The sequence below is a fragment of the Pseudoliparis swirei genome, chromosome 24, assembly GCF_029220125.1.
Source record: "Pseudoliparis swirei isolate HS2019 ecotype Mariana Trench chromosome 24, NWPU_hadal_v1, whole genome shotgun sequence".
Taxonomy (NCBI): Eukaryota; Metazoa; Chordata; class Actinopteri; order Perciformes; family Liparidae; genus Pseudoliparis; species Pseudoliparis swirei.
Window position 1 is genome coordinate 25745691 of NC_079411.1, and position 26059 is coordinate 25771749.

Genomic DNA, 26059 nt, shown 5'->3' on the forward strand with positions numbered 1-26059 from the left:
GAATATCGATTCCTGAATAGTTTCACTGGGGATTTAAACATTTTTTTATTTTTTTTAGCTTTATCCCAGAATTCCAGTGCGGGTCACGGAGGAGAGAAGAAAAAAGAAAGAAAGATATGTTTTCAAATATTTGTGGAGCCGTTTGAGATCGTGAACACAACGCTTCCATCGACGCTGAACTTTTGTGATCGGCGTACGTTTTTTAAATCCAAATCATGGACACGTTAAAAAAAAAGACACACACACGCGAGATCAGTGCTCACACCCGCAGAGCCTCATTGGACCCGTTTGGATCCTGGTCCCGACCGGCTCGTCGGCCTCGACTCGTCCTCTCCTCTCCTCTCCTCTCCGAGCTGGAGTTGAGCCTCTTTCATGCCAGAGACTCTGGTCCTCTCAATGGCGGCCACTATGTTCACCTCATATTCAAAAGTAAACACACAGGCACGCAACAGCTTCCTCCTCAGTGTGTGTGTGTGTGTGTTTATGGCAAAAATCTATGTTGTAAATTCTAAGTCACCTTTTTAAGGGCGGTGTGTGTGTGTGTGTGTGTGTGTATGTGTGTGTGTGTGTGTGTGTGTCAGTTGTTCAGATCGAGGTGTGGTCCCTCGTAGTGGTTACGGGGACACGAGTAGAAGGAAGACGTGTTCAGCGATATATTATATAATATATATTATATAGTCTCCATCGGCCTCGTTCACACACACACACTCACACACACAGACACACACAGACACACACACACACACACACACTCACACTCTCTCTCACTTTCACCTCTCTCTCTCACACACTCACACACACACTCTCTTTTACTCTCTCTGTCTTTCACTCTCTCTTTCACCTTTCACACACACACACACACACACACACACACACACACACACACACACACGTGCACGTGAGGATCTCATCCCTTTCCAAAAGGTGGCAGTTGCAGCTCTAGTGTTGGAGCCAGGAAATGTTTCCTGTGGTACAAACAGTGTTGTCTTTGTGTGTGTGTGTGTGTGTGTGCGTCATGTAACCCTCACAGTTTCTCCCACAGGTCTGTATTCACCCTGCCGCCTGTCACTGGCTGCTCTGTGTCTCGTCCTGCTCTTTTTCCAGGAATCGCCGCCGGCCGTCGCCCGCTTTTCTAACGTCCGCAGACGCGGAACATTCTGGGAAAAACACGTGATTGTTTTGAGGAGAATTTAGTATTAATGTTACGATGACACGGAGAGTAAACGGCTGTAAACTATCAACCGGCGTGTGTGTGTGTGTGTGTGTGTGTGTGTTTGCCACAGTTTGAACCCAACGTCCAGGCTTCATAACAGATGATGTAAGCCACACCCCTCCTACGAGTCACAGCTAATATAGCACTTGGGTCCTGTACGCACAGTGACCGGCCACTCCCTACACACACACACACACACACACACACACACACACACACACAGCATGAAAAAAGCCAGGCATGTAGCTACAAGGTGGTATTTTATGCTCCGGGAGGATGTTGGTGTACAAACATGTTGTGACCCGCGGACAAAATAATCTTGTTTTTGAACCGCACAATAAAATCCAAACCGGTCATTTTAATGCTCTCCATCAACAAAAGTCATAATTAACACTAAACACTGCAGATCCCACTGGCAGCAACACTTGATTCAGTGTGTGTGTGTGTGTGTGTTCGTTGCATAACTGTCCACAACACTGTGTCGCTGTTCACAGCCAAGCAGAACATATTCCTATAAAGTTCTTCTCAGTGCACCAATTATATTCCTATAAAGTTCTTCTCAGTGCACCAATTATATTCCTATAAAGTTCTTCTTAGTATAATTTTTTTCTCTTTTTATTCTTGTGAATTTCACGATGGGCCAGAATCTGCCGACTGACTGAAGTTGCTGGACCCGTTGCTCGTGGGCATTAAACAAGATTTAACATTACTTATTAATATTAATAATATATTAATATTAATTAATATATTAAACAACAACATATTAAATTAATTGTGTGGTTCTAGCTTCTCAAAAATGTGTTTGAAGTCTTATAGACTTAACTATGTATAGAGGAATAGAAAATAATCAGATTTAATACCTAAAAATAATTGTTAAATGATGGAAATTAATTAATAATTATTCCATAACCCTTTTATAGGACTGCATTAAAATTGTAGATAAATCAACCAAAAATATTTTGCATGTGTTTTCTATAATAAAAAAAACACATACAACGAGACTGAATTCACAGTTGTGATTTTTTTATGCGATAGAAAGTCAAATATCTAACTAAAGAATTGTTGAAGGAGCAAAGTGCTTTAACTTTATCGCTGACAAGATTTTATTAAGAAATTGAAGGATTTTATTAAACTTAGTCCTATTTCTTTTAGTTTTGTGCCCTAAAAATAAACACCAATTTGGCACGCCTGCACACTAAAAATGTGAGCCACATCCATGCTAACATAGCGAGCCACATCCATGCTAACAAAGCGAGCCACATCCATGCTAACACAGCGAGCCACATCCATGCTAACAAAGCGAGCCACATCCATGCTAACATAGCGTGCTACATCCATGCAACATAGCGTGCTACATCCATGCTAACATAGCGTGCTACATCCATGCAACATAGCGAGCCACATCCATGCTAACAAAGCGAGCTACATCCATGCTAACATAGCGAGCCACTTCCATGCTAACATAGCGAGCCACATCCATGTTAACATCCATGTGTGATATGGCGCCGTACGTGATGGCGGCTGTGTTGCGAGCTCCCGGATTTTGTAGTAGTTTTTTGTTATTTATTCTTATTATTGCGACTATTTTTGCACAAAACGTTAGCAGCCAGTTAACGTACGACAGATGCACACTTCTGGAGATTGGATCGGCAGTTGCTCGCCGCCTACCAGAGTTTTTCAACTCTTACTCGGACGTCCCGCCAGGAACAGTAGCGGAACTATCTCCGTCCATTTTAGGCGCGATCACGCAAACGCCGCCGACGGAGGGGAAGCGAGCTGGCGTGCTGGTTAGGCTGAGACGCCGAGCCAATCGACCCCACTACCCACCATTTTACTGGCAAATGTACAGTCTTTGGACAATAAGCTATGCGAGCTACAGGCTCGTATTCAATTCCACCGGAAACTAAGGACAACTGCATCATCTGCCTTACGGAGACATGGATGTCGGAGGAGGTTACCGACTCAGCCATCGAGCCGGCAGGATTTTCCGCCCACCGCGGACAGAACAAAGACTCTCTCTGGTAAAGATCGTGGAGGGGGTATGTCTCATGATAAACAGATCTTGGTGCAACCAAAGTCATGTACATACTCTCAAGTCGTTCTGTTCCCCGGACCTGGAGTACCTAATGCTCATGTGTCGACCATTCTGGCTACATCGGAGTTTACAGCAGTCACCGTAACTGCTGTGTACATTCCGCCTCAAGCTAACACGGACATAGCGCTGAAGGAACTCTACGGGCGATCAGCGAGCAGGAGTCGGCACACGCCGAGGCTGCTTTCATTGTGGCGGGGACTTCAACAAAGCGAACCTGAAGAAAGTTCTCCAAGTTCTACCAACACATAAAGGCAACACGAGGGGAGCGGATTCTCGACCACTGCTACACTCCCTTCCGGGATGGATACAAAGCCCTCCTCCGCCCACCGTCGCAAATCGGACCACCGCCCATCCAACTACTCCCGCCTACAGGCAGAGGCTTAAGCAGCAACCAATCGCTGTGAAGGAAGTGCAGCGCTGGTCGGACCAATCGGAGTCTATGCTACAGGACTGTTTTGAACGTGCTGACTGGGATATGTTCAGGGTCGCGTCCGGACAACAACGCCAGTGAGTACGCGCCTCAGTCACCGGGTTCATCAAGAAATGCATAGATGACGTTGTTCCTACCAAGTCGGTTCGGATTTATCCCAACCAGAAACCGTGGATAAATGGCGATGTTCGCGCTGCACTCCGGGATGTTCGCCTTTGACTCCGGGAATATGGCGGAATACAAAAGAGCCCGCTACGACCTCCGTAAGACCATCGGCTCTGCCAAGCGGGAGTTCAGGAACAAGGTGGAGGAAAAGCTCAAGAGCCATGACGTGAGAGGTGTGTGGAAGGGGCTACAGACAATCACGGACTTCAGAGGAGAACCAGCGGTGAAGAGAACTCCTCTACCTCCCTCCCAGGCGAGCTAAATACATTCTTTGCTCGGTTCGACGTGAGCGGCAGCCCGCCAAGGCAGCGCCGCCGAGGAGACCAGCCTGCTGATCATCTCAGAGGCTGACGTGCGCAGAGCCTTCAAGCGGGTGGACATCCGGAAGGCGGCAGGTCCCGACCACATCCCGGGCGCGCCTCAGAGCATGTGCAGACCAGTTGGCAGGAGTCTTCGCAGACATCTTCAACCTCTCCCTGTCCCAGGCTGTTGTTCCTGAGAGCTTCAAGATGTCCACCATTGTGCCTGTCCCCAAACACCCCAAGGTAACCTGCCTGAATGACTGGAGACCCGTAGCCCTTACCTCGATTGTCAGTAAATGCTTGAGAGGTTGGTCAAGGACTTCATTTGTTCCATGTTGCCTGCCACGCTGGACCCATGGCAATTTGCATATCGTCAAAACAGATCCACCGACGACGCATTGCCATGGCACTTCACACCGCCCTTTCCCACCTGGAGGGAGGAACTGTTGCGCGCGAATGCTGGTTGTGGACTACAGCTCAGCGCTCAACACTATTGTTCCCGCCAAGCTCGACACCAAGCTCAGAGGTCTAGGCCTGCACTCTACCATGTGCAGCTGGATACTGACTTCCTGTCGGGCGTCCGCCAGGTGGTGAGGATGGGCGGTACCACCTCAGAGCCGCTGACCCTCAACACGGGAGCCCCTCAGGGATGCGTGTTGAGCCCCGTCCTCTACTCCCTGTACACCCACGACTGCACGGCCATGCACAGCTCCAACGCCATCATCAAGTTTGCTGACGACACAACAGTGTTGGGGCTGATTACCGGCACGACGAGACAGCCTATAGGGAGGAGGTTGGATCACTGGTACAGTGGTGCCAGGAGAACAGCCTCACCCTCAACGCCAAGAAGACCAAGGAGCTGATCGTGGACTACAGGAAGCGGAGAGGAGAGCACACCCCATCTCCATAGACGGAGTTGCAGTAGAGAGGTCAGCAGCTTCAAGTTCCTCGGCGTGCACATCTCCGAGGACCTCACATGGACCACGCACACCACTCACGTGGTGAAAAGGGCCCAACAACGCCTGTATTTCCTTAGGCGACTGAGGAAATTCAACATGGCCCCCGCATCCTCAGAACATTCTACACCAGTACCATCGAGAGTGTTCTGACAGGTTGCATCACCGTCTGGTACGGGAACTGCACCGCCCTGGAGCGTAGGGCACTACAGAGGGTGGTGCGGTCGGCACAGTACATCGTTGGAGGTGAGCTTCCCTCCATCCTGGACATATACACCAAGCGGTGCGTGGCCAGGGCCAAACGGATGATGAAAGACAATAACCACCCCGCCACAAACTGTTCACCCTTCTACCGTCAGGCAGGCGATACCGCAGTATCAAGTGCCGCACAAACAGACTGAGGGACAGCTTCTTCAGTCAGGCCATCAGGCTGCTGAACAAGGACTGAGACCCTCATTAACACTACACACCAGAACATATTCTGTGAATATCTATGGCCATGGTGTATATTTTATTACATTGTTTATATATATATATATTGTATATATATATTGTATGTATACATATATATATATATATAGTCTCAAAACGTGTATATTTTATTACATTGTTTTATATATATATATTGCCATGATGTATATTCTATTACATTGTTTTATATATATATTGTTAATACTTTCTTCTTTTTTTTGTGTGGATATTGTATAGTTTATTCTCATTCTTATTCTTTTTTTAGTCTGCTACTGCTGTCGGGTGTTTTGCACATAAGAATTTCACGAACCGATTATACTTGTATAAAAGGGGATGTGACAATAAAAACTTGAAACTTGAAACTTGAAACTAACATAGCGAGCCACATCCATGCTAACATAGCGAGCCACATCCATGCTAACATAGCGAGCCACATCCATGCTAACATAGCGAGCCACATCCATGCTAACATAGCGAGCCACATCCATGCTAACATAGCGAGCCACATCCATGTTAACATAGCGTGCCACATCCATGCTAACATAGCGAGCCACATCCATGCTAACATAGCGAGCCACATCCATGCTAACATAGCGAGCCACATCCATGCTAACATAGCGAGCCACATCCATGCTAACATAACGAGTCACTTCCATGCTAACATAGCGAGCCACATCCATGCTAACGTAAAGCTCGATAACTGGAGTCTCAACGTAGAAGGCTTGACCGACTGGGGGGGATGTCTTTTATTCTTCTCTATTGTCAAGACATTGTTCTTTCTGGGTCTGGGCTCGGAGAGAGAGAAGCTGAGGAGGGAAAGTTCTGGAAAACCCCCCCAGTCATTCCCTGTGGGCCGTCAGGAATGACCTGGATCTGCCAGGAGAGGAGGAGGAGGAGGAGGAGGAGGAGGAGGGGATGACTTGAGTGAAGAGTGCAAGAAGAGAGGTTGTAATGGGAAGACATAGTGGGAAGAGTGGGAAAGGAGGAGAAGAACAAACAAAAGGAGTTTGAAATGGGTTGGAGGTGAAGAGAGGGAAAGAGAGGGAAAGAGAGGGAAAGAGGGAAAGAGAGGGAAAGAGGGAAAGAGAGGGAAAGAGGGAAAGAGGGAAAGAGAGGGAAAGAGGGAAAGAGAGGGAAAGAGGGAAAGAGAGGGAAAGAGAGGGAAAGAGGGAAAGAGAGGGAAAGAGGACTCGGGGCCTCGACTAGGGGCCAAACCGCTCCACCATGGGGGACGTCTGGAAGTGATCACATTGGAGCGCAATGGGGATGAGGGACACACACACACACACACACACATTCAGAATAATGCATACAGATGTCGACCACATGTTTACATAGCCTACACCATATAATATATAAAGCATAACACACACACACACACACGCACACGCACACACACACGAGACGGAATAAATGGCGTTGAGATGTGTGAGATGTGAACTGTGTGTGATCGGCGTGCGATGATCAGGTGACCGGGTTCCACCGGGTGAGCTTTCTGCCGCCGTCATTTTCCTCTCTTCCTGCGCGATGGGCTCCGAACCTCAACCGCCATCGAATCTCACCTTTTTTCACACGCCGCTGCCAACCCAGAGGGGGGGGGGGGGGGGGATATCACCCCGGTGATGACGCCGTGCCATCTGGCCGCGGACCAATCAGACCTTCACATCACATATGCAGCGGGTCAACTCCATCAGACTGGATGAGCAACCCATTTTTTATTGTGGTTCATATTTTTTTAAAGTGGACTGACTAGTGAGCGACTTTGTTTACATGCAACAACAACAACAACAACAACAACACGGTGTCGAAGAGAAGCGGGTTGTGTGCGTCAAAATCCGAGAGCACATTTACATACGCTGAGGCAACCTGGTCACTTTAACATCTCCATCCTCTTTGTTGTTGTTGTTGTTGTTGTTTGTTTCATTCTTTCATTCTTTTTTGTTATTCGTCCTATGTTTTGCATTTTTTCTTTCTATAGATACGTATAAACTATAAACACAAACTGCAGTAGATCTCTGGAGATCTTGGCACGCTTTAACCTGCTGGAAATTCCCCTTGGTCACTGCCTTGTGTCTATATTTAGTTTTCTTGGTGTGTTATTATTTAGTATTTAGTATTGTTCATGTGTTTTGTGTTTTATTTTTATCTTTTATTAATGCTCTAATGTGCACCCGCTGCTGTGATCCTGAAATTTCCCAACTGTGGGACAAATAAAGGAATATCTAATCTAATCTCATCTAATCTAAAAATAGATAAATTGGGCATCATCTGAGAATCCTCACATGTGGTATCAATTGTCTGAAAGACGTGTGTAAATATCCAACTGATGCACACTTTCAATAAAACAATATCTAATCTCCATATACAGTACATTGTCAAGGAGGGATCATTCTGGTGTGTTGGTGTCATAAACTGCTGCTTCCTGACCAGAGAGGGTTTTATTTTGAATCCTAAATTAACTCTACAGCCTAGTTTATCTTTATAAACTGACTTATTTTGATATAAGTTTCTATTTTAGTTGTCGGTTTGAGTAATTTCATTATTTTGAACAAATAATGAGTATTTATTTTCATATTCCTCCTGACTCAACACTTCATGCATGCGTTCTTGTGAAAAAACTGCATTAGAAATGTAAAGTATTTAAATACTAAAGTACAGGACACACATCGCTGAGAAGTGAGGTTTTTTTCCAGCTCTAATGTTGTACTTGTTGTATATTTAAAATTTATTAATCAGGTTACTGTCGACATTTGAAGAGTTCAGTATATCTCCCAGTGTCGTGGTTGATAATGAGGGGATTTACTAAAAGTAGGAGGTGTGGTCCCGCTGTATTAGTTTGATTTATACTATTATGATTTCATATCTTTTTCATTACAGTTGATAATGAGAATCAATATCATTTAGGAAACTGAGGAAGAAAACACTTGATTTCTCTCGTATGCAGTTGAGACATTTCGAGCTGCTGACCTGAAGATGACCTCATAGAGACATGACGTCATCATCCAGGAGTCTCCCATGCATCTGAGGGAGGAATCATGAGGTCACTGGAATCTCCAGATGAAAATGTGATGCATAGAATGTATGTCTGAGGACCGTTTCAGATTCATACATGTAAATCAGTGCATCATGTTGGTTTAGACAACTGATCCTGGATCAGCAGCCAGGAAACAACTTGACCAGGTCTCCACCACCGAGTCCACAAATCAGGACCATTCAGATTCAAAGGCACAATACTTTAAAAAAGTCTTCTTTTTTAAGACCAGTCTCTGGCTCTCCAGCCCTGAGTAATAGTTTACATGCATAGATGTATGGCAGTGGCTCATTGCTCTGATATGGGATGTTACAGGGACTGATAAAGTTAACGTTGCTTTACTTACAATTTCATGCATAAAGCAGTTTTCCTAAAATTAGATAAAAAAATTAAAAAATCCCAATAGATTACCTGGCCTAGATTTTTTTTTCAACACATTGAATCGTAAACCCCTGCATCGTGATGTGTATTGTATCGCCTATTCCTAGCCAACACACATCCCTATAATTTAATATATGTATATATATATATATATATATATATATAAAGCATTAGCACGATTAGTGGACAGATTAAAAGCATCAACATTCCGTCCTTCCTTCCTTCTGTCTCTCTCTCCTCCCCCTTTCTTTCTTTCATTTTAACAGAGCTGAGTGACATCAGTGTTGCGTTTCCTTCCTTCCTTCCTTCCTTCCTTCCGTCCTTCCGTCCTTCCTTCCTTCTGTCTCTCTCTCTTCCCCCTTTCTCTCTTTCTTCTTAACAAAGCTGAGTGAGATCGTGTTGCGTTCGCTTCTCCCCCTTCCTTCCTTCCTTCCTTCCTTCCTTCCTTCCTTTCTCCCTCCCTTCCTTCTCTCTCTCTCTCTTCCCCCCTTTCCCTCTTCGTCTTATCCTCCTTCTCTTCAGTCACAAAGCCACGTGACATAGTTATCTACTTTACTCTTTTTGGCTACTTGACTCCGCAGCTCGGTCACGTCTGAAAGAAAACACACATAGTGTGTGTTTTTCTGTGTGATGTGTGTGTGTACTTTAAGTAGAAAAAATAATAAGATATGACTAAAGCAAGTTAGGTCTGTGGAGGTGTCTGTAGACGCCAGTGTCTGTGGCTGATAATGTGATTTAGATATGCAAGAAAACATCACACTTCACTGTGAAATTGGGGGCAGGTAGACCTTAAATTCTCTCACACACACACACACACACACACACACACACACAGTCCACGCCTCACCTCTGCGACGAGGCTTTCTTGCAGAGCAAGCACAGCCAGTTCACAGATGATTCCACCCACCCACACACACGAGACAATGACTGTGGGTGTGCCCGCAAACCTGACTGTCATGATATTTAAAACTGTGTGTGTGTGTGTGATACTGAACCAGGTCCTGTGAGAAAACGGTCTCACCGTGTGTGTGTGTCTCTGCATGCTCGGACAGCTGCGTGAGCTTGTGTGGACATGTGTGATCTGTGTGATGAGGGAATGTCCTAACCCATGTCTCTCTGTGCTTCTCCACAGTCCACGGCAGTCTCCGATGGAGGTGAGTAGATATAGATATATATATATATATATATGAATATATACGTCTTTTGGTAAATCTGACACTCTCAATACAATCGATGATGTCTCTAATCTGGCATCCTGAAGTTGTTGTGATCTAGTTCTATGTCATTTTTTGGAGGGAATAAAAGGCGAGTTATTAAGATACAACCGCGTTGCTCGTGGACGCCGTCGGTAGTTTCTGGTCGGACCTGCTCGGCGTCTGCCCCGCCTCGGCCTGCTCTGCAGAGTTAGGCCCACATTTAAGAACATAAGCAGCACAAAAACAACAACAGTGAAAGGCTAAATTAGTGGTTTTGCGTTAACCCGACTGGTTATTCTCACGCACTTCAGGGGAGGAAACATACTTATTTGTGAGGGGGCATTTCCCCCCCCGACTGACTGAAATCCAGGGGCGTTAAAAAAGAAATTGGGGGCACTTCTTTAAACTTGTGAATTAACATTTAACGTTTGTTCAAAAATAATAAATATACTTATTTAGGCTTACAGTAGATGAGCAATCGTCATAAAAATGGCAATAATAAGACTATCAGGCAGCAGTCTACACATTTTTCTTAGATCTTTTTAACAAAAAAACAACAAAACATAAATCAGACAATCATATTCTTATTTCTTTGTAATTTTTTTAACAATTATTAACAATTAGAACTTATTTCTTTGTTTTTTTATAATTCGAAATTATATATTTTTTTGTGGGTTTACCTAGTACAGAAAGAACCAAAACAAAATGCTATTAAATTATTGAAATTATGGGGTAATTTTTGCCTCTCCTAGTAATATCAGGGGCAACATTATATTTCTTAGGGGCAGTTTTGACCTTTGCCCTTTGCCCTGGTGTATTTACCACGCTGTGTGCTTGTGAAACAGCATTTGGGAATTGAATATCATCATCAATATTCTGTTGAATGATATAGGGTCGGAAGTTTTCGTGCATTGTTTATTATTCTGTATTCCCTCCATTGTTGTGTTATATATATTTATATATTTATATTTGTAATATTTTTTCATTCTAAATGTAAAAATTTGTAAAAATATTATTTTTGTAATTATAATTTTTTTGCACAATTGAAACAATAAAACAAAACAAAAATCCCAAAAGAGAAAAATAAATATCTCAATGCAGGAAGAGACAAAAAGCCAACTCGGCTTACTTGACGCCTCCACCTGTATAAAATATAACATTTTACAAAATTACAAACATAAAATGAAAAATGCATAAGATAGACAACAAAAGAAAGAAGACAGAAAAATAATCGAATCACATGGAGTTTGATGGAGTCTACTGGATCTGGTTCGTGGGATAACTGTTGGCGTCATGTGGGTATTCAGCACGTGTCAACAACAACGAAAATGGTGCTTTCACGCCTCACAAATGCACATGAAAGACTCAATTCATGGCAGATGGGAGGTAAGAGGAGGAGGAAGAGGAGGAGGAGGAGGAAGAGGCGAGAAACGAGACTGAAGAGGCATGGCCGACATGTTTACGGCCAGCTCGGATGGAGAGAAGTGTTTCACGGTCACGTGTCTCGCTCTCTTTGCACGTTGTGTGCATGTGATGTCGGGAGCGTGACGGCGAAGATGTTTCATGGTTATTCAAAGCAGTCGTTAGGGTATAGATCATTACGCCAGCGTGTAGTAAGTGAAGTACACTGCATGGATTTTTATTGACTTATTGTGAGCTGGGAAACCTCTGTGGACTCGTCTAATTCTTGGAAAAAACTTTCTTGTTCCTTTTTGAAGCAATAATGTACGAGGGGCGGTACTGTATCGTCAATAATGACGCAGCGGAGGGCCAGCAAACCCTTGAACAGGACATTATTGTCGATATAGTTTCGCCTCTCGGACCTTATTGCTTCAATCCGATGGCGTAACAAGTAAACACTCCAGCTGGTTGATGGTTTATTAACCCAGGGAAGGTTAACTTATGTTATCTTAACCTAACAATGCTGAGGGAAAGTAGCTATAATATTATATATATAATACCAAATAATGCATCACTTACTCTAATCCAGCATATGTATCATTTTACAATGAGCCATTCTGCATACTGAGTACTTCTTACATGCTATCGTGATGCTAAATACATGTTAGCACCAGTGTTGGGCAAGTTACTGAAAATTAGTAATTAGTTACAGTTACTTTTAAAAGTAATTTAATTACTTTACCAGTTACTGTATATCAAAAGTAATTAGTTACTAGGGAAAGTAACTGTTAAGTTACTTTTATGTCTGCTTTTTTAATGTAATGAACAGTACTGAACAGTCAAACACAATAAACATATTTTTTAGACCTATTTATTGCAATCAACAGGGCAACAGGCCTTCAAATCAAGCAGCAGTACAAAAGTCCCTTTTAATACTTAACTTAATACAAAATAACTGTCTGTCATTTAACAGTGTTTTTTTTTTACCACATTAGGCCCAATGAAATAAAAGTGATTGGCCTACAGTATTAGCACTAATTAAAAGAGAAAACAAAGGTGCCTTGAGGTGCTGCATATAATTGAATATGTGATTTAACAAAAGGTTAACAAAATGTTTTAACAAACATGCCTCATAAGGCAAAGCTAAATATAGATAAGAGATGAGATTCTCAACAAACGTTAAAATGGGCTAACAAGTCTCATCTCTCACCTCTGACCAGTAGCCACAACATTGCTAGCTCTCAAACCAGTGATTGTACCTCAAGAGGAGAAGCTTCTCAAACTTTTGATCTGAGAGCCTATTCAATAACAATATCAATATTATATATCAATATTTGCATAATATTTGCAAAGTCTATGGATCGCCATATTTTGGGTGATATAAAAAGGCTAATATTTTAATTCAATTTAATATTTTGCTTGGGAATAGGTTGACAACGCTACAATGATATTAATCACGGCTACAACGTTAGCCGAATAGTTATGTTGCTAATCATTAGGCCTTTGTCTCTCTTTACCAGTTGCCACTCCCAAATTGAGTTGGTTGATTCCATAATGGACTGAACCAACTCTATTATTTGGGAGGGGTGAACTTCCTCCCATGGTACAACCCATGCAGAGGCTGCGGTGTCAGAATGCGGAACGTGTGTAGCCCACTTTAAGAGAAGATGGACTAACGTGACAAACGTCAACAAATTCTCGACCGGCCCAGAAGTGAAGCGGCCCACCGGGAACTCTCCCGATTACCCACCCCGGGCCTGAGCTAAAGTAGGCCTATCTTGTCTTCTTGTCTGCAAGTGTTCATTTTTCACAAAAGAAAGTAACGCGAGTAACGAACTCATTTAAATTTCAGTAATTGTAACTGCGTTAATTGATTTAAAAAAAAGACTTCGTTACATGCTCGTTACCGCTAAAAGTAGTGGAATTACAGTAATGCGTTATTTTGTAATGCGTTACTCCCAACACTGGTTAGCACTGTCCAGTGAGATTAGGAATGCTTTAAAAAAAAAATTCAAATACTTCCTGCCTTACAATGAACTCTAAAGCTGATAAGTGGTTGTGTATTTTTTGTTGTGTATTTTATTCAGTCAATCATTGCAATACAATACAATATTATTCTATATAATATACAAAACAGAGACTGAAAAGGTATAGGTAGAAGCAAAAATGCTTATATAGTCCGATCCTAAATTATTATAATCAAATAAATCAGAAAATTAATATAAAATAAAGAAAAATAATAAATAAATAAATAATAAATATATATACATATATGTGTATATATATATAGATATATATATTAGTTTTTAGACACTTATGAAAACGAATGAAATAGTTTAACTGTACATTAATAATTTATCCAGAGGATTTGAACCATTGGTTGTGCTGGCTGCGCCTCAGTGGGTCCTTCAACCACGAGGACGGTGGTTCGACCCCCTGCAACTTGAGTCCTTGAGCAAGACATTGAACCCCAAGTTTCCCTTCTGGGGTCGTCACAGCAGCGAGCTTCACTTTTTTTTTTTATATACTCACTTTTTTTATTTAGTCTTCAACAACATAACAATATTCATTTTCATAAAATTTCTCCCGTTGTATGTCTCGGTACACGTGATGTTCAGGTACACACAAAGAACAACACACATCAAATGGTGCTCCAAGAATAGAAAAAAAAGAAGGGGGAAAAAAAGATAATAATGAATAGATAGCATTAAAAAAATTTAAATATAAACAATTTTAATAATAGCGACAGTTGTTTTAATCTTAATGTGACACTAAGGAAACCGCTCACACTAGTACAGTGTGTGTGTGTTTTCAGTGCAAAATAAATATATAAATAGAATATAAAACAAAACACAGCCAACAAAAAATGTGTTTAAAGAAATAATAATAGGAGTGATTTGACTTCAAAAGGCCTTCAGCTTTTGGATTTGAATACACATCCTCTGAACTTCCTCTCCGGGTATTACGGCAACTTTTCATGCCATTTTTTTGTTTAGCACTAAATGTCACTGAGACTGCAAGTGTGTGTGTGAGCGTGTGCGTGTGTGTGTGTGTGTGTGTGTGTGTGTGAATGTGAATGCTTTTGTGCTCTGGCGTTTTTAGTTCCGTCCTCCCCTCGGCTCTCAATTATTCATCTCAAGTCCGGATCACTTACCGACCTGGAAGCCCACAGCGCTGTGTGTGTGTGTGTGTGTGTGTGTGTGTGTGTGTGTGTGTGTGACCTGGCTCTCTTTGTGGTCTATCAGGTTGTCATCCAGGTGGATCACCACCACCACCCTCTCTATCTCTCTCCATCCTTCTTCCTCTCTCCCTGTTTTCCTTCCCTCGCTTCCTTCGTGTGATGTTTGCACGTGTGTGTGTGCGCTCCGTCTTTGCGCTCAACATGTTGTGTTTGAGGTCTGGGGAGGGCCCTGAGAGGGTGGTGATGGATGCAGGGGCTTGGATCCCCCTTAGGACTCGCTACCTGCCCCGCTGGCACCACACCGGCTCCTACCAGCTCCACCCGGGTGAGGACACGGCTGCAGCTTCCACTTCTTCTACAACTAAAGGAAATGTAGATTTCATGCACGAGCAGCAAAAAACTCAAATCTAATCAGATTTGGAGCTTTGATGTCACTGCCACTTTTTAAAAAGTATTTCCAATCGCAACGGGAACACGATGCAGATGGTTTTCTGATATTAATTGTTTTATTTAAACTACCAGCTGCAGGGTTCACCTGTCTGGGACTGTCGGAAAACATCCGTACATTATTATTATTATTTGTATTTTTTTGCTCAGCGGTTTATTTCCTCCATAAAGGTAATACGTGAGTTAGGAGTGATACTCACTCGGTTTCTGAGCTCTGTTGAGCATTTTAATTCAAACATGGATTTAATTTAGCATGCTTTCCAAAGTATATCCTCCGTGAAATGTAGATGGGAAATTGTTCTGAATAATCTGACTTAACCCTTGTGTTGCCTTAGGGTCATTTTGACCCGAATCAATATTACACCCTCCCCCCGCCTTAGGTTTAATTTGACCCCATTCAATGTTTAATGTCGGTGTTCTTTCGGTAGTCAACAAACAAACATAAAGTGCCTCACACTTAAACTTGGAAAACAATATTAATTCTAATAATTTTCTGGAGGTTTTAATTGCTGGCGTCAAATTGAACCCAAAGGGTAAAATATGTTTGCAAATATAAAGGTAACAGGAGGGTGAAACATTGAATCGGTTCAAAATAACCCAAAGGCGGGGGGAGGGTGTAATATTGATTCGGGTCAAAATGACCCTAAGGCAACACAAGGGTTAAAGCCCCTACATTTGTTTTTGTAAAAATATGAATGTTTTCTAGTTTCCAGGGCTTTTCAAATCTTACTAAATAATCTATATATATATATATTTATATATATCTATTTTATATATATATATATATATTTATTTATATATTTATTTATTTTCATATATCTATATATATCTATATATCTATCTATATATATATATATATATATAAAACACCTACATTTCTACAGTTTTTATTGAAATGTACACAGTTTAATTTCTCACTGTACTCTAAAATTTAAGCAACAAACAAATAAACAATTGGAGATAAAATAAATAAAACTTTTGACCGATAGTGTACTTAATTTCAGTAATAAAGGCGGCAGACATCATCTCTTTCTGCGAAGTTCCATTTTAAATTGCATTTTCATGGAGAGGAAAATATAGAAATACTTCAACTCTTTGGCAGTTGACACAACGTCCTCGTTGTTAATAATCCATTATGACTGGTACTGACACGATATAGTGATGGTTTCATGTCTCCCATTCACAGAAACAGATTATTATCAAGAAGCAGAAGTCTGTTTACTAGTTTAAAACTGAGCGTGAACGGTTGGAAAAGGCGTCATTCTGAGTATGAAAACTGCCATTGATAAACTCAAAACAAGAAGAATGCTGTGTGGCACCCGGCGGGTGCCCCGTGACTGAGAAATAACAATTAAACTGTCCACACCCAATTTACCATCAAATGCAAAGTCTTTTATTTCCCAATACCAGAGGTTTAGTTCAATCGCCCCACTCTCCTTGTGGGCTTCTGTCCTGTCTTTTATCTGCCGGTGGTGATTGGTTGCCGCCCGCCTCCAATCACCCCAGGTGTTTTCACTTTGTTGTCTTCTCTGGGCCGCAGTGTCCCCTCGTGGTCTCGTCCGTGGCTGGCTGCCACAGCTGCAACAGTCGACAGATCACACAGGAATTATTCATTAATAGCCAAGTTTTATTTGTGGCATCCCACAGGGACTCGCCGGGAGCAGCATACTGGTCTCTCAGTTTATTTACAAGATTTGCATCGGCGCGGCCACCTGACCGGCGATGCGTCCCCTCGGGGTGTCCTTGTTTTTGTTTTATCTCGACGGAGCGGCCCACTTTCAGTTCTGGAGGCCCGGAGCGCTGTTATTCTGGTTATTCTCAGCTTCTCGTCTTTTTCTTTTTTTTTGCCTTCAGAAGTCTGTTTCGAAACATTAAGAGCACAGACGTACTGAGGGTCCCTGTGGGGGGATGGATAATCAATTCTTCTCTGGATTAATGCATCCACTTCCTGTTGTTGTTGTTGTTGTTGTGATCAAATCGAGACTGCGACTACACATACAGTTGATCACATGTACAATGAAGCGTGGTGTGAACGCACTTTTCAACGCTTCTGAAACGAAAGCTGCAGATACGGATGTTTGCAATTGGAAAAGACGGCGGAAGTACGTTGTGTTTTTTTAACTTTCTCTGAATCTGTAGTGTAATGTCGTTTCGTGTTGTGTTCAAAGCCTTTAGCCGGAGATGGAAAATTATAATTCTAATAAAAAGGTTTTAATAGAAAATATAATTTAAATTATATTTATTATTATTTATATAATAATTATAATTATAATAAAAAGGTTTAAATCGAAAATATAATTATAATTATATTTATTATTATTTATATAATAATTATAATTATAATGAAAAGGTTTAAATCGAAAATATAATTATAATTATATATTACCAAGAATTAATACATCCTGTAATATGACAGTATATCATCAAAAAATCTACACAGAGATATCCTTCAATAATAAAAATAAATCACTAAACAATAATCTACGCATAGATATTCAAGATAAAAACCAGTACAACTCTACAGTAGTTTGCTTTCTTGTCCACGACTACAGTTTTACTCTTACACGAGTGAGTGTCTGATATAAAGCAAAACAGTGAACATCAGGTTATTAAAACGTATTTTTCACTCTTCATTTTGCTCTCCGAGGGTCTTTTCTAGATTCATCTGCAATTTTTTTGCGCGTGTTTACTATATTGCGATATATAATGGATTATGTCAAACTGTACTGCCGTTCCTTGGACTGTCGCTAAGTCACAAGCACATTTATTTACGACACGGGAGTCGGAAAAACAGTCGAGCGGATCGAATGTGTAACGTCAGTGTGGCGGGGATCGTTTGAGTGAAAGCTGTCGGGTGTCGACTTGCAAAGGGACAGGAGGGGGGGGGGACGTGAGGAGGATGTTTAACGGGCCGTTGCTTTGGCCTCATCGGGATTCACTTCAATTCAGTTTACTTTATACAGCCCAATATCACAAATTACAAATGTGCCTCCAGAGGACTTTACGATATCCCTGACCTTTGACCTCACATCGGATCAGGGAAAACTCCCCACAAAAATGTACAAAAAAATTCCACGGGGGAAAAAAAGGGAAGAAACCTTCAAGAGACCAACAGAGGAGGACCCCTCTCTCTAGGATTGACAGAACCACATCACCCTCCTGAGATCAGAGCAACCATCGATAGACGTCTCATTAGACTCTGAATCAGAATCAAATTGGGAGCTGCCCATGTCTCATGTTGTGTGTGTGTGTGTGTGTGTGTGTTTGTTGTCCAGAGCTCAACAGCGTGGAGCTGCAGGGCTGCACCAGCGACAACAGCCTGAACAGCAATGCCAGCCTGCCGAGCGTCCAGAGCCACCGGCGCCACACCGAGAGGCGGGTGGCCAGCTGGGCCGCCTGCTTCGAGAGGCTGCTGCAGGACCCCGTGGGGGTCCGCTACTTCTCGGTAGCTGCCGCGCGTTCACACGGCAGCGGACGGGCTGTTTGTTCTTTAAAACGCCAACATATTTCCGATGTTTATCTGTTGATTTTTCGTGTCGCAGGAGTTCCTGAAGAAAGAGTTCAGCGAGGAGAACATCCTGTTCTGGCAGGCGTGCGAGTTCTTCAGCCACGTGCCCGAGAATGACAAGAAGCAGGTAACAGCTGATCGCACGTTGATTTATCACATTGTTGCATCATTGTTACCTTCGCATTGAAAATGCGGAAGGTTATGTTTTTATCGCCGTGTATTTATTTATTTATTTGTATGCGTGTTCCTCGCATAACTCAAAAAGCATTAAACCGAATCGCATGAAATTTGGCGGGATGATTGGTTATTATCCGGGGACCATTTGATTCGATTTTGGGATTGATCGGGTCAAGGTCAAGGTCATGAAAAGGTCAAAATCTTCTTGAATCGCATGACATTTGGTGGGATGATTGGTTATTATCCGGGGACCATTTGATTAGATTTTGGGATCGATCGTGTCAAAGGTCAAGGTCAAGGTCATGAAAAGGTACAAATCGTATTTTTACCATAGCGCGGTCAATTTTTATCCAATTGGCATGCAACTAATGCCAAAATGTTCATAATTCAATGCCCAATCTTGTGATATGCAAAGGTATGCGCTCTGCCGAGTGCCCGTTCTAGTTACGTGATGTAATTCCTCATCTTCTTTTTATCGCCTCGTCTTTTCGATCCAAAACCTCCTCCTCCTCCTCTTCCTCCTCCTCCAGCTCTCTCAGCGTGCCAGGGAGATCTACAACAGCTTCCTGTCCAGCAAGGCCACCACGCCGGTCAACATCGACAGTCAAGCGCAGCTCGCCGACGACATCCTCAACGCCCCCCGACCCGACATGTTCAAGGAGCAGCAGCAGCAGGTAACGGGTCCGACGCGAGCTCTAGGGCTCGGCCACGCTGGAGCTGCACTGAGGCCACGTGACCTCCGACCTTCCTCGGGGGAAAGTGAAGAAGAGGATTTCCCCTGCGGGGTCATATTTATTATGATCACTCGTAGATCTGACGTCTATTGAGAACGAGATGTTCTCACAGACACGAGCTCGACGGTTCATCTCCGCCCACTTTCAAGCATCGTTCATGTGAACGGCCTCGGAGGAAAGAGGAAGAGTTGATGACGAGCTCTATCGAATTCAAACAGCTCCAACACACACTCACACACACACTCACACACACACACACACACACTCACACACACACACACACACACATACATGCAAACACACAGATACACACACGTACTGTACACACACACACACACACACACAGACACATACATACACACATACATGCACACACACAGATACACACATGTACTGTAGACACATACACACACACACACAGACACATACACACACACATACAGACACATACACATACACACACACACACACATACAGACACATATAGACATATACACACATGCACACACACATACACATATATACATATACATATACACATATATACATATATATATACACATATACACATATACATATATACATATATATACATACATATATATATACACATATACATATACACATACACACACACACATACACACACACACAGACACATACACACACAGACACATACATAAACACACACACACATACAGACACTTAAACACACAGACACACACACATAAACACACACACACATACAGACACATACACACAGACAAAAACACACACACAGACACACACACACACATACACACACAGACACATACACACACAGACACATACACACACACACATACAGACACTTAAACACACAGACACACACACATATACACACACACATACAGACACACGCACACACATACACACATACAGACACACACACACACATTGTCATCCAATATTTCATTCTTTGCCTTTTTTGTGTTCATTGATTATTTTTTATATTTTGTATATAAACTTTCGTGATGATGCACAATATGACACACAGGGATCAGAGAACAAGTATTTTCATTTGTTGTCTATGTGTCAGTTTACAATTGTAAAGAACAAAACACGAAAAACTAAAGTAGAGAAAGAAATAAAAGATGCAAATAATAACAAAGGTAAAAAAATAGAAAATAATAATGAATAAAAAAGCTTTTTCCACATGCTCCATGTGTGTCTGTGCTGGTTCCCTCCTCCCTCACATGCCGCGCCGCCCACTAACAACTCGTCTCCTCCTTCTAGATCTTCAACCTGATGAAGTTCGACAGCTACACGCGGTTCCTCAAGTCTCTGCTGTACCAGGAGTGCATGCTGGCCGAGGTGGAGGGGCGGCCGCTGCCCGACCCCTACCACGTCCCCAGCAGCCCCACCTCCAAGCACAGCACCACCGGCTCCGACCGCTCCAACCTGTCCACGCCCAAGAAGGTACCCAAGAGCCTCCTCAGCGACGTGGGATATATACATGTATATATAAATATGTCTCCGTATATATGTGTATGCATGTATATATATATGTATATGTGTGTGTGTACCTAAGCCTCCTGCACTTGGCTGCACCTGGTCTTATTTTATTGTTGGGATATCGTGAACTCTTTGGAAATATATGGAAACAGCTATAAAGTGGAGTCGTGTTAATTTAAAGGTCAAAATCTTTATTTTCTATGTGGCAGAAAATCTGATCACATCAGGATTAAAATGTATATACATGTATATATATGTGTGTCTATATATATGTATATATACACATATATGTATAAGTGTGTGTATATATGTGTATATATATACTATATGTGTGTGTATGTATACAGTATGTGCATATATATATAAATGTGCATATATATAAATGTATATATATAAATGTGTGTATGTATATATCTATATATGTGTGTGTATATATACAGGACTGTCTCAGAAAATTGGAATATTGTGATAAAGTTCTTTATTTTCTTCTGGATTCATTACAAATCAACTGAAATATTGCTTTTATTCTTTTAATATTGCTGATTATGGCAAACTCTAAAATCCTATCTCATAAAATTTTAATATTTCCTCAGACCAAAAAGATTTATAACAGCTGAGTGTTTGTCAAGGCTCAGGAAACCCTTGCAGGTGTTTGAGTTAATTAGACAATTCAAGTGATTTGTTTAATACCCTACTAGTATACTTTTTCATGATATTCTAATATTTAGAGATAGGATATTTGAGTTTTCTTAAGCTGTAAACCATAATCAGCAATAAATCAGAATAAAAGGCTTGCAATATTTCAGTTGATTTGTAATGAATCCAGAATGCATGATTCTAATTTTCTGAGACAGTCCTGTATATATACATATGTATGGGTATGTATATATATATATATATATACATGTGTGTGTATATATATGTGTATATATATATTTGTGTATATGTGTGTATATATATATATATTTATATATATATATAAATATTTATATATATATTTATATATATACATATATTTATATATTTATATATATATATTTATATATATATTTATATATATATATACATATATTTATATATATATATATTTATATATATTTATATATATATATATATGATTCTGGGTTTATATTCAATAGAACAGAATATATCCTAAAGCATCTGACTCATCTGTATGTGTGTGTGTGTGTTCTCTAACGGGGTTTCATTCACCCGTTGGTGGGTTTCTTTGTGTACGTGTGTGTGTACATGTGTGTGTGTGTGTCTGCCGCTCCTCATCGACCCTGCGCGTGTCTTACAGGAGGACAAAAACAGCAAGTCGGGCCGGTCTTTGAACGAGGACGACTCGGGGGAGCGGAGGAAAGGAATGTTCTTCTCCTGGTCCCGCAACAGGAGCTTCGGCAAAGGCTCGAAGAAGCGCGAGCTGACCGACTTCAACTCCAGTCAGTGGCGTTCTGGTCCACGGCAGCGGTCCCTCGCGTCGGATTTGCAGGTTCGGATACTGACGACTGTGTCGTTCTTCCAGATATCTCCGACAGCAATGGTCGCCGTGAGTCCCAGGGGTCGCTGTCGTCGGGAGCCAGCCTGGAGCTGGGGACGTCGGCGAGGCCCGAGGTGAAGGAGCCCGGAGCGTTTTTTCATCTGCTCGAAACATCGCTGAGAAAAAACCGAAGAGAGACGTCGGGTCCGCTCCTCCTCTCAAACCTCCGTCTGTCTCCCTCGCTCCAGGCCGATGTTCCCCGCGGCGGCGGCGGCGGCGGCTCGGTGCCGGCGGAGTGCGGCGCCCCCTTGAGGCAGTGTAGCATCAGTCTGCCGGACGGCTCGTGCTGCTCGGTGCCTCTGAGGGCCGGAGTGTCCATCAGGGACCTGCTGCTGGGCCTCTGCGAGAAGCTCTGCATCAACCTGGCGGCCATCGACCTCTTCCTGGTCGGAGGGGAGAAGGTAGAACACACGTTCTTTATGATCACCACAAGTCCTTCCTTCCTGCTGCTGTCAGTCGATCGCTGGAGATCCTGGTAAACTCTGCACTTTACTTTGTTTCCCCCCTGTATATCTACAGGGTTCTTACACATTTTGATAAATGGATTTCCAGGACTTTTCCATGACTTTTCCAGGACTTTAAACCAAATTTCCATGACCAAACTGAAATCTCGGTATAAACATGAAACATTTAGAAAATTGTGCGTATTGAGAGCGTAGGCCGGCTTATATTTTGAGCGTCTTTCTTGAAAAAACATATTAATTATTTCAAACTCGGCGTAAATGATGTGATTATAACACATTTCCATGACTTTTCCAAAACTTTTATGATTTAAGTTTTTCCCATGACTTTTTCCAGGCCTGGAAATGACTATTTTAAAATTCCATGACTTTTCCAGGTTTTCCATGACCGTACGAACCCTGTATTTAGTATTAGTATTTAGTTTAGTATTTAGTATTTAGTTTTGTGTTTTATATTTATTTTCATTGATGCTCTGATGTGCACCGCTACTGTGATTTTTGAAATTTCCCCACTGTGGGACGAATTCAATTCAATTATAAAGGTATATCATCATCATCATCATCATCATCATCATCATCATCATAAGCCTCAAAGTTCTTTATACAAATGATATTTTAAAAAATCACTATCCCACAGAAGTGTGCGATTTTGTGTCCTTCGGCTCATCTTTGGGACGTTATGTAACCCGAATGTCGTGTTCTGATTCAGTCTCACTGCTCAACGGGCAGTCGATTCACAACATGCTGGTGACGTCATCTTTACACGGTCACGATACGATAAACATGTTTTTTTTGATGCACTCGGCCAAAAGAGAACACGGAAGTCGTTTTCACACAAAGAGAAGCATTTCTCAAATTCAGAGCATCTTTTTGTCGTTTTATTTAATCAAATTTTTAAGAGTTTCAGCCACTAGCTGGACTCACGGTGACTCTCTCTTATTCTCTCTCTCGCTCCCTCAGCCACTTGTTTTAGACCAGGACTGTCTGACGCTGTGCTCTCGGGACCTCCGACTCGAAAAACGCACTCTCTTCAGGTACGCTGGCTGTCATTAAACTCTTTATATGCTGCTTCAGAGAACACTCATTCGCACTTTTTTCCTTTTCCAGACTCGACTTGGTCCCCATTAACCGCTCGGTGGGCCTGAAAGCCAAACCCACCAAGCCCGTCACCGAGGTCCTCCGGCCCGTGGTGGCCAAATACGGCCTGCACCTCGCTGACTTGGTGGCACGCATTGTAAGAGCCTCTGTGTATAGACGGAAATAAACAAGACGGACAGGCGGTGTGAGGGAAGTCGTCAAACTCATAGTGTGTGTGTGTGTGTGTGTGTGTGTGTGTGTGTGTGATGCAGAGCGGAGAGCTGGAGCCATTGGATCTAGGTCTTCCTATATCTAACCTGGATGGGCTGCGAGTGGTATTAGATCTTGCGGAAAACATCCCTGGAAAAGGTAAGCAACACACACACACACACACACACACACACACACACACACACACACACACACACACACACATGCAGGTGCTGTTGAGTACATATTTTCGTCTCAATCTGCTTCTTTTCCCTTCAGACAAACAGAAGGCGGCCCCCTCCAAGGGCCTCGTGGCCCCGGCCTCGACGAGCAGAAACCAATCGACACCCGTAAGACGCCTCCTCCCCCCCCCCCCATCCCGCGTCTCTTATTGCCCCCCCCCCCCCGTTTCCCTCTCGCACCGGAATGTCTCATAACCCACAGAATGTCTTCACTTCCTGGTTGATGATGTCACGCTACTAAGTGTCTCTCTCTCTCTCTCTCTGTCTCGCTGTGCTCACTCGCCCCCCCCCAGTGTCTGTTTGCAATGTGTTGGGGATGTGTGTACGATGTGTGTCCGTCGTCTCCTCGTCTCGCCGCCGTTTCCGTTTCCGGCCGAGCGCACCGTCGACTTCTCTCCCTCCGGTTCGCCGGTTCTCTTCTCTTCCGTAACCCAAACCCGGCGGTTTCCCCCGGCGACGGCAGCGTTTTTGTTTTTCTGGATCTCGCGACCTTCGAGGGACTCCGGCGGCGGCGGCGTCGGCGCTTTGCCGCTCGGGCTTTCTCGTCTTTGTAACGGGATTAATAACAACCTGCGAGGGTCATTTAGCGCTTTCTTGGTCGATTCTTAAAAGAAATACGCTTTTTGTCCCCCCCCCCCCCCCTTAAAGGGGCAGTAGCGCGGCTTTACCGAGCGCGCCGTCGGTCCCTCTGGTGTCGCGGTGTGCGCTGCTGCTCGCCCTCCATGTCGGGGACGCTCCGTCCGCCTGTAGACTAGACGTCGTCCTGGATGTGTGTGTGTTTGATACGTCATCATCGTAACGATGTTCATCCCACTTCAACTGTCTTTGTTCTCAAAAAAGTAAAGCGTCAAACTTGTGTCATCAACCCCCCCCATCCCCATCCCCACACACACCCATCATCGAACTCTCATCCCGATGTGTCGCCCTCCTCGCCGTCGTGAGGGGCTCTAACGCCCCTGCTCCTCCGCTCTCATTGTGGCCCCCCAGGGGGAGAACGGGCCGTCAGGGACAGCCGGTTCAGGCCCCCGCACCCCCCCCCACGGGGGAAATGGCCGGGCCGGGCCCCCCGGTCCTGACGCGAGCAGCAAGCCCGTCTTACCCGACCACTCTGTCTCTCTCCATAAGGCGCCGGAGAAAAGAAAGCAGAAAAAGATTAATATAGATGAAGCTGAAGGTAAAGACTGAACAACCTCTCTCTCTCTCTCTCTGTTTTTTTATTTATTTACTTTTGTTCCTGTAGCTTGGTTGCTGTGATCACACTAACCAGATGCTTTGGAAGCTAGCGAGCTCCATGTAGCACAGTCACCTCTGCTCCAAACTGAATGTAGCTTTGACTTGTCTAACTAT

At 43.1% G+C, this 26059-nt stretch overlaps 1 protein-coding gene across 1 annotated transcript in view; it reads left to right on the forward strand.

Moving 5' to 3' along the window:
- The window catches only part of rgs12b (regulator of G protein signaling 12b), a 50346-nt gene that overhangs the window by 23580 nt on the left and 707 nt on the right, over positions 1–26059 (forward strand). The window contains 13 exon segments of the mRNA XM_056410101.1: positions 10177–10198; positions 18545–18714; positions 18812–18904; positions 19485–19628; positions 20964–21146; positions 22483–22624; positions 22708–22796; positions 22911–23123; positions 24144–24217; positions 24291–24417; positions 24533–24629; positions 24750–24820; positions 25700–25886. Of these exon segments, the coding sequence (XP_056266076.1) occupies positions 10177–10198; positions 18545–18714; positions 18812–18904; positions 19485–19628; positions 20964–21146; positions 22483–22624; positions 22708–22796; positions 22911–23123; positions 24144–24217; positions 24291–24417; positions 24533–24629; positions 24750–24820; positions 25700–25886 (1612 nt within the window).